At 37.2% G+C, this 15,053-nt stretch overlaps 2 protein-coding genes and 1 long non-coding RNA gene across 4 annotated transcripts; all 3 read right to left on the bottom strand.

Annotated features, from left to right (window-relative positions):
• Positions 1 to 859: 859 nt before the first annotated feature.
• Positions 860 to 6,058, bottom strand: LOC6493862 (ras-GEF domain-containing family member 1B). Its single transcript, XM_001958544.4, has 5 exons — positions 5,282 to 6,058; positions 2,434 to 3,887; positions 2,223 to 2,366; positions 1,953 to 2,155; positions 860 to 1,886 (listed from the first exon to the last, which is right to left on the bottom strand). Exons 2-5 carry the CDS (start codon positions 3,796 to 3,798, stop codon positions 1,601 to 1,603), a joined length of 1,998 nt encoding a protein of 665 aa, XP_001958580.2. The 5' UTR covers positions 3,799 to 3,887; positions 5,282 to 6,058; the 3' UTR covers positions 860 to 1,600.
• Positions 6,059 to 6,826: 768 nt separating this feature from the next.
• On the bottom strand, positions 6,827 to 8,431 carry LOC116655863. Of its 2 annotated transcripts, none has more exons than XR_004310942.2 (4): positions 8,293 to 8,431; positions 7,992 to 8,171; positions 7,480 to 7,929; positions 6,827 to 7,425 (listed from the first exon to the last, which is right to left on the bottom strand). It is a non-coding gene; the product is annotated as an uncharacterized LOC116655863 (long non-coding RNA). The 2 variants fall into 2 exon arrangements; XR_004310941.2 differs by having other exon boundaries at positions 7,992 to 8,214.
• A 210-nt stretch (positions 8,432 to 8,641) lies between these two features.
• LOC116655862 (E3 SUMO-protein ligase ZBED1-like) lies at positions 8,642 to 9,255 on the bottom strand. Its single transcript, XM_032454563.2, has 2 exons — positions 9,064 to 9,255; positions 8,642 to 8,931 (listed from the first exon to the last, which is right to left on the bottom strand). Exons 1-2 carry the CDS (start codon positions 9,253 to 9,255, stop codon positions 8,755 to 8,757), a joined length of 369 nt encoding a protein of 122 aa, XP_032310454.1. The 3' UTR covers positions 8,642 to 8,754.
• Between the last annotated feature and the right edge of the window lie 5,798 nt (positions 9,256 to 15,053).

The raw sequence follows: 15,053 nt of genomic DNA on the forward strand, positions 1-15,053 counted from the left end.
ATAAGCACTATAATGGGTAGTTTGATTTTGGGAAACGTTGTTTTTAAGATATGCAAATAAAGCTAAGGTATTCGGAAGCGACAAAAAAGATGTTGCTTTGCAAAAACCAGTTCAAATGAATTTCTGCGAAATTAACGGCAAAATTTTACTGCAATTAATTTTAACATTGTATGTATTAAGTGTTCCTAATAATTCTTTTTGTTTAGTTTAAAAATATTATGTTGCTTTTTATACCCTTGCAGAGGGTATTTTAATTTTGGTCAAAAGTGTGCAACGCAGTGAAGGAGACATCTCCGACACTATAAAGTATATATATTCTTGATCAGGATCACCTCCTGAGTCGATATAAGCATGTCCGTCTGTCCGTCTGTCTGTTTCTACGCAAAGTTTCTACTCTCAGTTTTAGAGCTATCGAGTTGAAACTTTGCACACATCCTTCTTTCCTTTGCAGGCAGTATATAAGTCGGAACGGCCGGGATCGGTCGACTATATCCTATAGCTGCCATATAACTGATTGATCGGAAATGCCATAACTTTGGTGTTTTTTAAGTTAGAGGTTTGGGACTTTCCACACTTGTTATATATGACCAAAATATCTTATATACAACTTCGTTGTTTTTCAAGTTAGAAGGATGGAAGTTTCAATGGGGGTTCCTCTTTGGGCAAAATAATTCGATATGCCAAATTTCATAAGGATCGGTGAACTATATACGATCCGCTATATATCTAATAATATAAGATGCGTGGCGCCACCTAGCTGACTGCGACTCAACTGTGGAAATGTTTTCCAAAAGAATAGATTTATTTTTATTTTGTTCGAAAACGGTTTTAATTATGTGATTTTAAGCCACTTTACAGCTGGTATTTTCATGTTTTTATTCCTTATTATACTAAAAATTCTTAATTAAAAACAAAAATTCTTATAAAAAGTGAAGCAAGGTTTGTAGCTACCTTTAGGTGCCCGGTTGTTCATGGGTTAATGTGGTTTCTCTAAACACTCGAAACCTTTTTAAGCGACATATGTATTGCAGAAGCGCAAAAGCCTCTTGAAAAAATCATTCGTAACTGATAGGAAAATATGAAAAAGATTCAATTTACTATTCAATTTTGTAAAAATATAAAAATAAATACTGATCACTTACGTATAGCGCGCACTCATACTGCTTTGTCAAATGAATTTTACATAAACTATAACATCATATATAATTTTGGTAATACCGAAATTTAGTGCTTCAATAATAAAATACGTTTCATTATCTTATTGCAATAATTTAAGTACATACGCGATTCGGTTACTATTAAACGGCATAGTAAAATATTTGAGTTGTGTTATCCCCGAAGGTCTCACCGCCTTCGAACGGTTAAGATTTTGGCAAATGAAATATGAATAAGGTTTTATACCTCGGGAAAAAATATTGACAAGATACGACACGTAAGTACTAGCTTTACAAGCTTTTCTTAAAAAGGGACACGAGTGTGCAAAAGGATGAGTGACCTTTCCTCCTTAACATATTCATTTACTTAGTCTAACCAATTCTTTTCCCAAAAATAATCATGGCAAGTGTTTATATGTAGCTCTACACACATCTCTACATAGTTCTTAGTGCGACTGCTGCTGCTGCTCATGCAGCTGCTGAAGTAGCTGCTGTTTTGTCTCCGCTTTTACAGTTTTATAGCGGTCCTTCTCCTCGGTATTTTCTGGAGTCTCGCATTCAAAGGAAGCCATCGAAAGAGTGGTTTCGTTAAGCACAACACTGTGCTGTAGGTAGCCAATGACGTTCGGAAGCTTTTCAAATGGACAGTTCACCTTCTTCCACTCGTTAAACTCCATTACTTGTTTGGCTAACTGTGAGCACTTTTCAAAGTTGATATGGTTGTTTGGCAGCCTAAAAAGCAGAAAAAATATATATATGTTATTATATAATCTTCGCTAAAAATTGACTATTTTGTACCGATTTGAACAGCCTTCGTTTAAAAAGTACAGATCCTTAACAAATAAACTAAAAAATGGAATGATAATTCGTTCGCGTTCTTCGGTGGCCCCTTCTGACCGCCACATCGCAGCTTTGAGTGTAGAGCGATAGCTGTTAAAGTTCGATGTTGGATCCATTTGATGTTCCAGCACTGAGAACTTGGCAGATTGCACTTTGGCCCACTTTTAGGAAGAAATATAAAAAATTTATAAAATTAAAAATTCAATTCAAACATCAAATGCTACGTACTGTTTTCTTGAGTCTGCTTATGGGTGCCAGGTTTAGACCAGCTATTATGGCCATCAGACTGTTAAAGTTGCCAATGTTAAAGCATTCTCTTGCCGTTTCGATCCAATACTCAATGATGCGTACTCGCTGCTTCTTTTTTGGATACTTAAGATAAAATTTATTCGTTAGATTAATTTTGTGCCTCCTTAAAAGTGTCGTAAGTTTAACCTACCTTAACAATTTCACTAGCAGTCAAATAACTAAGCCTATTGAACCACTGCACATACGACTCCAAGTTCCTAGTTTTCTTTAAATCGTTCAAAGAACCACCACAGTTTCTTGCTTTGGCGCCTTCTTTTGCCTGGTGCTGATATTCCTTCGCAAAGGCTTGGACAAACTCCTCCGGTCCGATATGCGATAGGCGTTCTAGTTCGATGGCTGTTAACTGGTGGGCCAGTTTGGCACAGCTCTGGCATATATCCATGATACCAAACACTTCGTCCGATATGGGTGTAGTAGAGTTCGGGTTAGATGAAGACGATGAATGGGCACTGGAGATGTTCGACGCACCGCTGGTAAAAGCAGCTGACATCGATCCGTTCGCTTGAGAAGAGGTTCCCAGGAAATTTTGAAATGGATTATGTAAGGGGTGGTGATTTTGTTGTTGTTGAGCCTGCTGCTGTTGCTGACTCTGGGATTCCTCAGCGCTTAGAGTCTGCAGGAACTCCTCGTACTGCTCTAGAGCTGTCAGCCGGGAAACTAGAAGCTGAAGAATTCTCGAGACATTCTTGCCCAGCGAGTTGTCGATGTATACACATTTTCTTGCCAAAATGCGCACCTGTTGCATCAAACGCTCATCTCTAAAATCATAAGGAAAAATTTCAATCCACTCCGAAAGTAGCTGTATGCAGTGCTGCGCCGAGCGCTGTGTGGCCGTTCGTTGCAATGGCCGGGGCTCCAGCTCCGAAGTAATCACGGCCGTTGCAGTCGATCCCTTTCGTTGTGTAAGTGGTGAAGCCGAGTTGATGTTAAGCAACAACGGGCGGCTAGCCACTTGTCCTGCATCATCCACAACATCGCTCTCCAAACTTGCCTCTTGCTGTTGCTTCTCCCAGGTCTGCGAGATCTGCGCTAACAACTCGTAGGGGCGTACGAAAAGCCTAGCGCTAAGAAGAAAGGCGAATATAAACCCCTCATCCGGGTAGTATTCGTGTGTGGGCACCATATGAACAATTAAAGACTGCAGTTGTCCTGAATGTAGTCGACCCTCGCAGTACACAAGGTAGCCCTCTTTGGGTTCTTTACCCATTTCCTGGCTTTGGGGAGGGGCATAGCTAAATATTTTCTCGGCAACCTTTTCGGTCTGAGCAATTCGTCGAACACCAGAAAGTGTGTCATGGGCATGGCAGGCACTGTGACTTCTTTGCGTCTTTAAGTCTGGCAGGGTTTTATGAGTAATTGACGAGGCAGTGGTACCGGCTGCACCAGCTCCTGCAAATTCAGTCGCTACTCCTTTGATGTTGAGGTTTATGTTGGCACTTCCAGTACTTCCGCTGCGGCCGTTGGTGGCGCTGTTAAGGCCGCCGTTGCTTGACATCTCAACTAACTTGGATCCTCGATTAAAGCATTTAAGCTTTCCCGCTGGCAATATGACCGGAATGCGTCGCGACACCGAACAGCCAGATGCTGTAATTGGCGACAAAAAGAAATAATTTGTATCTGTGATCCGAATGCTATATGGTTATAAGAAAGTTTACTTCGGAAGGACCCGAAGGTTAACCTGTTAGAAAAATTTATTTAACGAGAGATTCCAAATTATTCCAATATTTATCCAAATCCCCTTATGAAGTCTCTAACTCTCATTAACAAACTACAAAAGAGGTCTTTCTAATAATAGGTACTCCCTATTTTTTAATTTCTTTTCAGATTTTATCAACAGTGAATAAATTTCAACTCTGTTCCATATAAATAAAACATACATTTACTTGAATAAAAATAAAAAAAATGTATCGAAAAACCGAAATATAAAAATTAAAGTGGTCGTTTTATTATTTGAAAGTCGCAGTTTCTATACCCGGTACTCGTAGAGTACAAAGGTGGATCTTGGAGACTTTGAGAGAAAGCTATACGATTATGCATTTCTACTTCTATAATACCACAAAGTCCAGGTTTGTTTCAAAGAGCCTACGCTCCCAAATCTGGCATACTTCTGAAATTGCTAATTCCCTATTCCTACGACTAACTATATCTAGGAAACAAAAATTCTTTGAGAACTTTGAGCACTTATGCACATTTATATTCAGATTTCCTTCAGCATTGTTTATTTATTGAACGCACGGATTCCAGAGACCAAAAGAGATAGGTCTACAGGGACAAGTATAAACTCCTATAAAACCCTCGCAGATTTTGGGGTCATTTCTTGCCACGCCCCCTCCTGTCCCCAAAAACAAAATTTTTCTGTAGCGCCAGTTCAGCCACTTGAAAAATTGTTAAAGTCAATTTTGGAAGGACCTATAGCTTATTGTGCTTCCCTAGTTTTGATGACATGTTTCAAGACATTTTTTTTTTCTCCTAAAAGTATGCCACAATATAGTTTATATTATATTAAGAATACATTTGTAAAGGGTTTGGTTAAATTAGAAAAACTTTTTTCAGAAAAAAACAGCGTAGAGCTTAGGAGAAAACTGTGAAGTATCCTTAAGTCCGGAACCTCGACCGTTCGTCGGATCTTTTTTAAAATGGAATAAGGACATAAAAGGTTGTCAAAAGATAATAAATTTAAGTCAAAATTGTGTCAACCTTATAAATTAGTTTAATTATGAATGCCTGTCTTTGAAAGTCTATAAGTATTTGTAATACGGCTGCCAGCCTACGCAGTTTGCATCTTACAGAAAACAGAATGCTAACAAAGTAGTCAATAAGGGAAAGAAGCAAAAAGAGTGTGGGCTAAAAACAACAAACAGGTAGAGGCAAAGGGGCATGCCCGTGGTAGATGGAACAGTGGTGTGTTTGACTGTGATATCTAGGAGAAATTCCTAATTGGATGTCTTGGATGGAGTTTTATTTCAGGAATTTCTTACCAGATGTTGTTCTCGAGCATGCTGCACACGGACGGGAATCCTCCGATCAGATCCACGCTGCCAGTACACGCCTAAATCGGGGCAAGAACACGCCCGAAAGATGCTGCCCCAGATGCACTTGCCACGGCGCAGACGAAATCAGGACATGAGCCGCTGCTTGCGTCGATGTCGGCGTTGCAACCAAAAGTGGAACACGATGCCAGCCAAGGGTGAGTGTCTATGCGCGGTCTTGTGTTTGCAAAAGCAATTTACGATACGCGAACGGCAAACATTTTAGTTCCAGCCTTCAGTTCACCACCTCATGCACTCGCACACATACATATGTACATATGGGCACTTGCACGAAAGACGGACAAAATGCCACCCCCGCAATAATGTCTTGGCCAAATGCAGGGCAGATCGGACACATATGACCCGTACAGGAACTAACTACGAATAGTATGATTGTGGACTCTGTTTTTTATAAACAGAGTATTGAAGTGCAATTTGCCGCACACACCTTGAAGTTTTTTCCCACAGTCATAAACGCGTCTGAGCTTGTGTGTATATATGTGCGCTTCAGATGCGACCGGTTTGTTTGCTGTAAAGAGTTGTCCATTTATCAACACTACGAGACCGATTCGATTTGCTGCACTAAACTACATTTACGTCGGACTTGGGACGATTTCGCGATTGTGCATTTTTTTTTTCTCGAAAATGCGTCTAATTGGCGGTGAGCGTATAGTTTGTTTACTATGACCAGTAAGTGTTGCCAGACTCGGAATTGGATTTACGCCTAAAACAGTTGACCAGCCCTAATAACTCACTAAAAAATCCCCAAATTTTTAAATGAAACATATTTTGTGACAATTCCTGAAACATGAATTATTTAAAAGGAAGTGGAATCACGAATGCTCTGACAGTTGATATGATTTCACTATTTATGTATGAATGTTAAAATAAAATGCAAAAAACCACTAAAATAAAACTTATTACCTACAATTACCTATGTATATTACCTATATAGCGCAAAAGTACTTTTATGCCAGAGCGAAAAGTCATAAAATATTTTGATAACTATAGTAAAATAATTAATTCGTAAACACATTTTCATAAATACATTTACATGTCATTGTGAATTAAAATATGGATATTTGGTGATTCTATTATTTGGTCGTCTAGTAAGTGGACAGCCCCTAGACTTGGTATCTTTCTAGTAGATTTTTTTGGATTTCCATCGTTGGTCCACAGAGTAGCACTGGAATTTTAAAGAGCGCGCTTAAACTTTCGTCACCAAATTATTTAAGACGTTAAGAAATGTAAAAATGGCAATTTAAAATTTTGAATTATTAAGCAATTCAAACGATTCCTGGCATATTTTAGGGAAAAACAAGGGAGATTATATTTTATCGTTTATTTATAAAACCAAATAGTTTGAAAATTAAATAGTTTTCTGGATATTTATGTGGAAAACTACACTTAAATTTAAAAAGGGTTTTTTTTTGCAATTCTATTCAAACAACGAAATTAATTTATTAAAAACATTTAAAATTACATTTTTGCTTGACCAAATATCAGATAATCTTGACCAAGATCAGAAATTTCTTTAAAACTTTGAACATGAATTAGAATATTAGTTAAACGAAGAGTTCTTCGGATTGGGCCACGTCCCAATATCGGATACGCTGGTCAGATCTTCCAGTGAGAATGGGGGTGTTTCCTTCGACTACGCCACTGAGGATGCCGCAGCTGCTGGACTGGCCCACAGCACGGTGTGTCGCCCCGATCGGTTTCGATGTTCCTCGTTATCCACACGGATACCTCGTTATTGGACTGCGAGGCGGATATGAGATACGATGGCTCCGTTGGATGACATGATCATTTTACGGATCCAGGAGTCTGCCGGGTGTTTGATCTCGGCAATGGGTAGCAGGAAGCGTAGATTCCAGCAAATGTGCTTTCTACCGCTTGTTCCTGTGGCCAGCCACGAGCCAGTGGGGTCGGCACAGATGGTAGTGATCACGCCGCGCCTCAGTTCATTCTGTAGCCGCCAGTCACTGTGCTGAATCCGCGTATCACAGGCCACAATTCAACCCTATAGAGTGGCAATTTGAGTGGCCTGGTCGTAGGCCAGCATGTTCACCACCGGTTTATCTTTGTGTATGCTAAAATGACAGTTTTTTGAAGTTTTTGATTCAAATGATCGGATAGTAACTTACTTCTGATCAAGAGCCCCCTGCAAGGTCATCTTGGTGTAGTTTCTGTTAATCCGCATCATCTGCATACTGCCATCCTTCCCTCCCAACGCCAGCGATTGGCCGCAGGCAGCCAGTGCATAGATTAGAGTATTGGCGGAGTACACCTGCCGGGACTTGTTGACGCCCTGGTTCACATTTAGCTTGCTGCAGTCACACAGCCTCACTGTTCCATCATTCTAAATCATAATACTCACATTTTGACTTGAATCCCACAGATACAGAACATTTTAAAAATAGCATTTTAAATTTTAAATAATAATAAAATTTTTAATAATTTAAATTGGTCTCATTGTGATGATAAATAAGAATTAAAAGACTTTTAAAATCTATTTTATTCAGTTAACACTAGAAGCTTAATTAATTATCATCCGTCAGATTATATAGCACTATATTTATTTGAATCGCGGTGTTCTGTTGAGTAACAATTTAATATTAATATAAATTTCATTAAATACATGTTTTTCTAACATTACCCAGAAATATAATCAAGTATCTCCTCCGATAATTGACAAATATCCTGTGTAGCCTCCGTGGGCGCTGGTAATTCCTCTTTTAGAGCCGGTTGGGGAGTCGGTGGATTTTTCATTTTATTCCACCGCTGCCGTAACCGCAGCATCTCCCCAGCTGTCATAGTACGATCGGAATTGGCATAACTTGGTGTTTTTTGAGTAGGAAAAATGGGATTTGGTACAGATTCTATTTTGGGCAAAATAATCCATGTCGAAGTTATCTTTTGAAGGAAACACTTCACAACATTGACACAAATTGACTTACCACAATTTTCTGGCTGTAAATGGTCTATTTTGTAGTAGAATTCACTTTTACTTTGTCTTTGGTGTAATATGGACACGATATATCGATGATGGAAAAAACAAACGATAGTCACCCAGAACCCAAATCATCGATAGTACCAAAAATCATCAGCAGTTTTTTAGCTCCGTTCATTCAGACTTTGAATTCCAGAGTAGAGGTGGAGAAACATCGATGTTCGCAAACATCGATGTTTTCGATGTTTTCAAAAAAAACATCGAGTGAAACATCGATGTTTTGAAAAAAAAAATGTTTTTTTTTGTTTTTTATTAGTAGAGAATATAGCGCAAGTGAAAGACTAATATTTTTCAAATTACAACAAAGAAACAAAGGCTTTATTCGCAATTAAATAAAAAAAAAAGATCATCCGAATCCTAAGAGATCATCATATTCACATTTTGGTACGATTAATTAAGAAAAAATATCTTAATTTTTTTTAATAAACATTAACTTGTCCACTACACCAGGCTTGAGCCTAGTGCGCCGATCCGACACTATCTGTCCAGCTTTGCTGAAGCTCCTTTCGGACACACAGGATGTTCCTGGTACACAGAAGTATTTAAGTGCAACCTGTTGCAGCGATTCGTATATGTCTGCTCTTGTCTATAACAAAAAAGAATACTTTAAAATTTGTGATATTAACTTAATCAAAACTTCGGCTATATATAGAGTTTCCTCGCGCACGCCTAGGCATGCAGGTCGTCACCTCGTGGACTTCCGTCCACAGTGATTCACCTTCCAATATTTTAGTGGGTCGCATGTTTCCGGCACGTTTTGGGTTTCGAGATGTTGTCTTAGTAGGATCACAGCGTCGGCTCGCGGTGAATTTATCTTCGCTTTTAATTTAGAATCAAGGAATGAAAAAGCCTTGGAGGGGCCGTGTTCAACTGGTGGTGTAGGCTCCATCGGCGGTGTTGATTTTTCCATTGGAGATTTCTAGATTATACTATGGAGTTCCTGCTCCAAAGCTTTAGCCGCTTGCTCAGCATTGTAGGGTGATTCAAACCTGTCTTTTTTGAAGCGGGGATCAATAAAAAAAAAAAATTTGTGATGTGACAAAAACATCGATTGTGGCGAAAAAACATCGATGTTTCTAGAAAATTTTAAAACATCGATGCATCGATGTTTTCATCGATGTTTCTCCACCTCTATTCCAGAGTCAGAACATCGTTGCTCAAACGATGTTGACATGGCTTCATTAAATTGGCATGGCTTATGAATATTGAAAGATGAAAGAAGAAATCAAATAAGATAATCGAATATTTTAATATGAATTGATCAAATAATTATAATTTTAAAACTGTAAAACAAAATTAATAATAAAACGTTTAATTAAAAAAGAATAATTTATTTTGAAAAAATGTATTGTTTATTTTTAAAAAAAATTTTTTTTGCGATGAAAAAAAAAAATTTACTGTTTTGCGACCATGACTTTATAAATTGGTGCAACAGGGTAAGAGTTAGAGTTGCTACTGTTGATTGTTAAAAAAAACACAGGCCGATAAATTCCAATTTTAAATTTATAATTATATTAATATTAAATAACCACATTTTTCTTAATTTCTTGTGTTTTGTTTGATATTAGAGTTCTTCCTAATAAGATCAGCCACTGCTTTCTCACACGACGACATTATATATTTCCTTCTTACGCAGATCGACCATTGCTCTAAAAAGAACCTGATTTCTTTTTTTTTTATTTCTTCCTTCTTAGATCGGCCAATGCATGCTCAAAAGATATAAAACTTCATTTGTTAAATATTATACTGAGATCGGCCATTGCTTTTTTAAACACCTTGACTCCTTTGTTCACTATGTTTCTCCTTAGATCGGCCAATGCTTGCTCAAAAGACCCCCGTTTGTCGAATGTGTTTTTATTTAAAACTTTATTTTTTAAATATACTGAGATCGGCCATTGCTCTCTCGTAATATCCAGATTTTTTTTTGTGGTTTCTTCCTCGTGATCGGCCATAGCTTTCTTTATTTCCATTTGCCAGATCCGCCTTTTTTTGTTTCTTCTGAGATCGGCCATTGCTTTCTTAAAAACCATGACTCCTTTGTTCAGTTTTTTTCTGAAGAATTAGAAAATCTTATTGCAAGAACTAAAAGTTCCCATACCAACATCCTTGATTTCTTTGCAGCTTGCAAAAGGATGCTTCTTCGAGTACCCTGCAACACGTGTAGCCAGTTTATTGGCTAGAACTTGGTGTCGGCCGCGTGTTTTCGGCTTGGGTGAAAATTTTAGTGCATTTCGGATCATGGAAGCACCGCATCTAATTATTTTCTGTACTTCCTTGTACGTTTTCCCACATGAAATCAAGTTTTTGATCAAATCACGCCGCTCAGGTGTGCAGTGTTTGCCACGACCCATTGCTTTAAATTTTCGATCTTAAACGTTAAAATTGTAGTTGGATATTAATCATTCTATAATTTTAAGCCGTTTTTTTAAGAATATTACCTTTTTTTGCGCTCTGAACAGATTTAAATGGAACACTCCTATTATTTTGATGAGCGCAAAATGAAGTTTGTTTACGCATTTGGGTAATTCTCAGAAAACGAAGATAGTAAAATGAAAAAATAACGGTACCTCAGATTGTGTACCCATAAACAAATTTGGAAAAATAAATAAAATTGAAAAAAAAAATGAACGCATACCATTGCTACAGAAGGGACAAGTGCATATGCAAAAGCATTCCTATTATTTTGAAAACAGCTGTACTACTTGTGGATATTTAAACTCTGCAAAATATTTCCTATATTCTACTATATTCCAAGATACTTCTCCATCAGGCATATTTAAATTGTTTTTCAATAAAAGGTTTCTCAATGATTTTATAAGATGTGGGGCATCGAATATTGCAAATATTTCTTTATCGTTCGTTCCCCATTTTTTATATGCAGATCTATTATTTGAGCCTTGATCGCAAGTAATTGCTCGTTCGTTAAGCCCAATTTCCAATTTTTTTATAAGGGCATCATGTTTAATACCGTTAGCGGAAATAGTATAACTTATAACGTACTTCCAATTTTCAAATAAGCCTCTAGCTATAAAGACGCATACTTGCTGCCCCAAAAATCGAGTTCTTTTTTCGCCATCGTTTTCAAATTCCTGAATTTCATCGAAAGCGGTATTATATTGCAGTCCCTTTTTGATTGTTATTTCATCGCAAAGGAGGACTGCTTCTTTACCTTTCTCGCTCATTTCACCAGCAATTTTCTGGAGGTTTTCTAGAAAATCGGGATGAAATCCAAAGTCATATTTTTAAAAGGAGCCCATCAAGATAACGTACTTTTGGCAGGAAGTTTTAACTTTAAAACATCCCGCATATACATACGTTCGCAATGAATAAAAATTTATATTTTGGGCTATCACTTTCTTCTATAAGAATTCAATTTTTCTAGCAGCATTTTACATAATGTTTTAGCCTCGTCAGAAACATGAGCCAATTTATTTATAATATTAAATAAAGCCCTCCAGGCTTTTCCTACTATTTCTCTTACAACTGCGTCTGCTGGCATTTTTCATTAAAACTAAAGCTCTTCCCATTTTCTGCATTTTTTCTTTGTATTTCTTTAGTTCAAGAAACATCTCATAATTTTTATTCTTATAAAATACTCATTTTCTTCCCTTTTCTGGCAGTTAAAACAAAAAGGTGAATCTTATAACAGCGGTGCACAAGGAGTTTTTAAATTGGAAGGGCTATTTAAAAACTGTTCTGTTCTAATTGGGTTTACATAAATGCCAATTGGTTCTTCCGCCTCATCATTGATATCGAAATCAAATTGTTCACAAGGAACAGGACTGTTCGGACGCAATTGAGAGTTGTCAAATAAATTTAAAGTGGGTACGGCATTGCTTCTAAGCGTACTTTTCCCAATATATTTAGATTCGAAATGTCGGTTACAAATTCGCGCAGTTCGTCTGTTAAAAGTGTCATCCAATTGGCATAAGTCAATCCATTTCTTAAGAGTCCTATCATCGGTAGGAAAAGAAAACAACCTAATTGGAAAGCCTGATGAATTCCTGTAACTTCCTGGCAGGAATCAATTATACACCTGCGTCCATTTTTCATGGTTGAATAGACTTTTTTTGGGAAAAGCATTATAACTTCAACAATTTGTATTATTTTTTAATGAAATTTGTCTCGTTTTATTCAGTATTAATGAGACAATAATGATATGTGGCATAAATGACAGATTTTTTGTCTGAAGAAAGGAATATACTATTATTCTTATACACATTGTTACTCCGGAACGCTCGCTGGTTGAATTGACTTTTTTTGGGAAAAGCGTTATAACTTGACCAATTTTTATAATTTTTTGATGAAATTTGTCTCGTTTTATTCAGAATTTCAGCTCCAGGTGTAAAAATTTTGTCCTTTTTGTTTAACAAAATCGAAGATATATTTTTTTTCAAAAGCTACAACATTTAACTATTGAAAAACACTGGAAATTTTGAAATCGGTTTAAAAAAACGCGTTCATAAATTTTTAATCGCAAAAAAGTCCCGAAAAACGGTTTTTTTAAACATAAATCAAGATTTTGAGGGTGTACAATAATTTCATACATGGTTTTGTGATTTACTCGACCCAATAAACAATTCCTACTATGTCACTTCAAAAGTTCATTCACTTTTGTTTTTTTGCAACACTGTGTTATTTAAGGCATAAATTTTTAGCTATTTTAATACTTGCGATTGACGATGATACAGTCACACGGAAATTTTACGTGAAGTAATATTAAAGTAATTTTATAAAAAAGCATCGCAGCGACACAAGTGTTTTTAAAAAACACTCTTTCTTAATATTTTGCAAAAGAAAATCAGCAATTAATCAAATATCTTAAACACACTGCACAAAGACAGAATCAAATTCCAACTTTTCTATGCATCAACATGTGAAGTAAGTAGCAACCAAAAATCGCGTGCGGGAGGAATCTCTATATATAGCCGAAGAATTAAAAATTTTCTGTAGGCAACCGATCTAAATGAATGATATACCAATCGAGGTATTGTTTTAATTAGATAATTTTTGTCGAAACATATTCCAAAAGTTATTTGATTTGGGAGAAATTAAGGTGAAAGTAAAAAATTTTTTAATCATTAAGTGGGACTGGTGGACACATTTTAGTCCCCAGATAGAAAAATCGAATTTTTAGAATAACTTCTGAATGAAATGTCGGACGGGTCGGTTGAGGTTTCAATCTTGAGGTACCAAAGAAAAACAAGAAAGGAAAGCTAGCTTCGGGCGAAGCCGAAGTTGATATACCCTTGCAGTTGTGCCATTTCCGATCGTTCAGTTATATGGCGGCTATTGGATAAAGTTGGCCGATCCCTATGAAATTTTGCCCAAAATGGAATCTGTACCAAGTCCCATCTTTCTAACTTAAAACACACCAAAGTTATGCCAATTCCGATCGTTCTATGACAGCTATAGGATATAGTCGGCCCATCCTTATGAAATTTTGTACATAAGATATTTTGGTCAAATATAACATGTGTGGAATGTCCCAACCCTCTAACTTAAAAAACACCAAAGTTATGGCATTTGCGATCAATCAGTTATATGGCAGCTATAGGATATAGTCGACCGATCACGGCCGTTCCGACTTATATACTACCTGCAAGGAAAAAAAAGGATGTGTGCAAAGTTTCAACTCGATAGCTCCAAAACTGAGAGACTAGCTTGCGTAGAAACCGACAGACAGACAGACAGACGGACATGCTCATATCGACTCAGGAGGCGGTCCTGATCAAGAATATATATACTTTATAGGGTCGGAGATGTCTCCTTCACTGCGTTGCACACTTTTGACCAAAATTATAATACCCTCTGCAAGGGTATAAAAATCTCTTGACGAGGTAAAGTACCGGTGACGAATCTGCATGCGAAACCCAAAATATCTGATATCAATTTTAGTGACGAAAATATGCTATATAGGTGTACAAAATTGCATATAAAAAATATTTTTCGGCACGTGCAAGAAAAACAAAAAAAATTAGTCACGTGCCGAACAAGAATATTTTTTATATGCAATTTTGTACACCTATATAGCATATTTTCGTCTAAATAATAAATTAACATGTGTTTTATAATATTATAAGATATCAAATACAGATAAATAAAGAAAGTTAACAAGTGCTTTAATAACGTCAACAAAAAGTCAGATGTTTTTGTTTATTCTCACACCCCTAAAAATCATACATCAGATGTTGTGCAAAATTTGGCTGCACCTTTGCAAATGGGCAGTTACGACAATTGTGTGTTTTGGGAGTTTCTGCACATTTTTCGAAATGCGCAGAATACTTATTGTGGGAAACGCATACTAAATAACACAGAGGGCACTGCAAATCATCATTCACCCACTCCTTTCCATTTCCATCTATGGGAACCACCTCCCTCCATTTAAAATTATAATTGACGAGGTAAGCGCGTTTTTCTTTTTTGAACGGTGGCTCTCCTTCTGCTGCTACCACCGGCTCCGGCGCTGCCACAACCGGCTCCGTCGCTGCCAAAACCGGCTCCGGCGCTGCCACACCCGGCTCCGGCGCTGCACCACCGGCTTCGGTGCTGCCAGCACCACGGGTCGCCTTTGAGGGGCCGCGCGCATGATTATGGTTTTTTTTTAATAATCATTTAGTATTTTTTAAGCTAGAATGATGGGACTTTCTACGGATTCCATTTTGGGCAATATAATCCGATTTTCCGAATTTCATAAGGATCGGCCGA

This window comes from Drosophila ananassae, chromosome 2R, assembly GCF_017639315.1.
Source record: "Drosophila ananassae strain 14024-0371.13 chromosome 2R, ASM1763931v2, whole genome shotgun sequence".
NCBI lineage: Eukaryota > Metazoa > Arthropoda > Insecta > Diptera > Drosophilidae > Drosophila > Drosophila ananassae.

What these genes read in the sequence shown, in the direction of transcription:
- LOC6493862 (XM_001958544.4), bottom strand. Translation starts at nt 3,798, where the DNA reads ATGTCAAGCAACGGCGGCCTTAACAGCGCCACCAACGGCCGCAGCGGA. An exon ending in CTGCTAGTGAAATTGTTAAG is followed by an intron (nt 2,367 to 2,433) that starts GTAGGTTAAACT and finishes TTTTATCTTAAG; the next exon opens with TATCCAAAAAAGAAGCAGCG. An exon ending in AACGAAGGCTGTTCAAATCG is followed by an intron (nt 1,887 to 1,952) that starts GTACAAAATAGT and finishes TCTGCTTTTTAG; the next exon opens with GCTGCCAAACAACCATATCA.
- LOC116655862 (XM_032454563.2), bottom strand. Translation starts at nt 9,255, where the DNA reads ATGGAAAAATCAACACCGCCGATGGAGCCTACACCACCAGTTGAACAC. An exon ending in ACCCACTAAAATATTGGAAG is followed by an intron (nt 8,932 to 9,063) that starts GTGAATCACTGT and finishes TTTTTGTTATAG; the next exon opens with ACAAGAGCAGACATATACGA.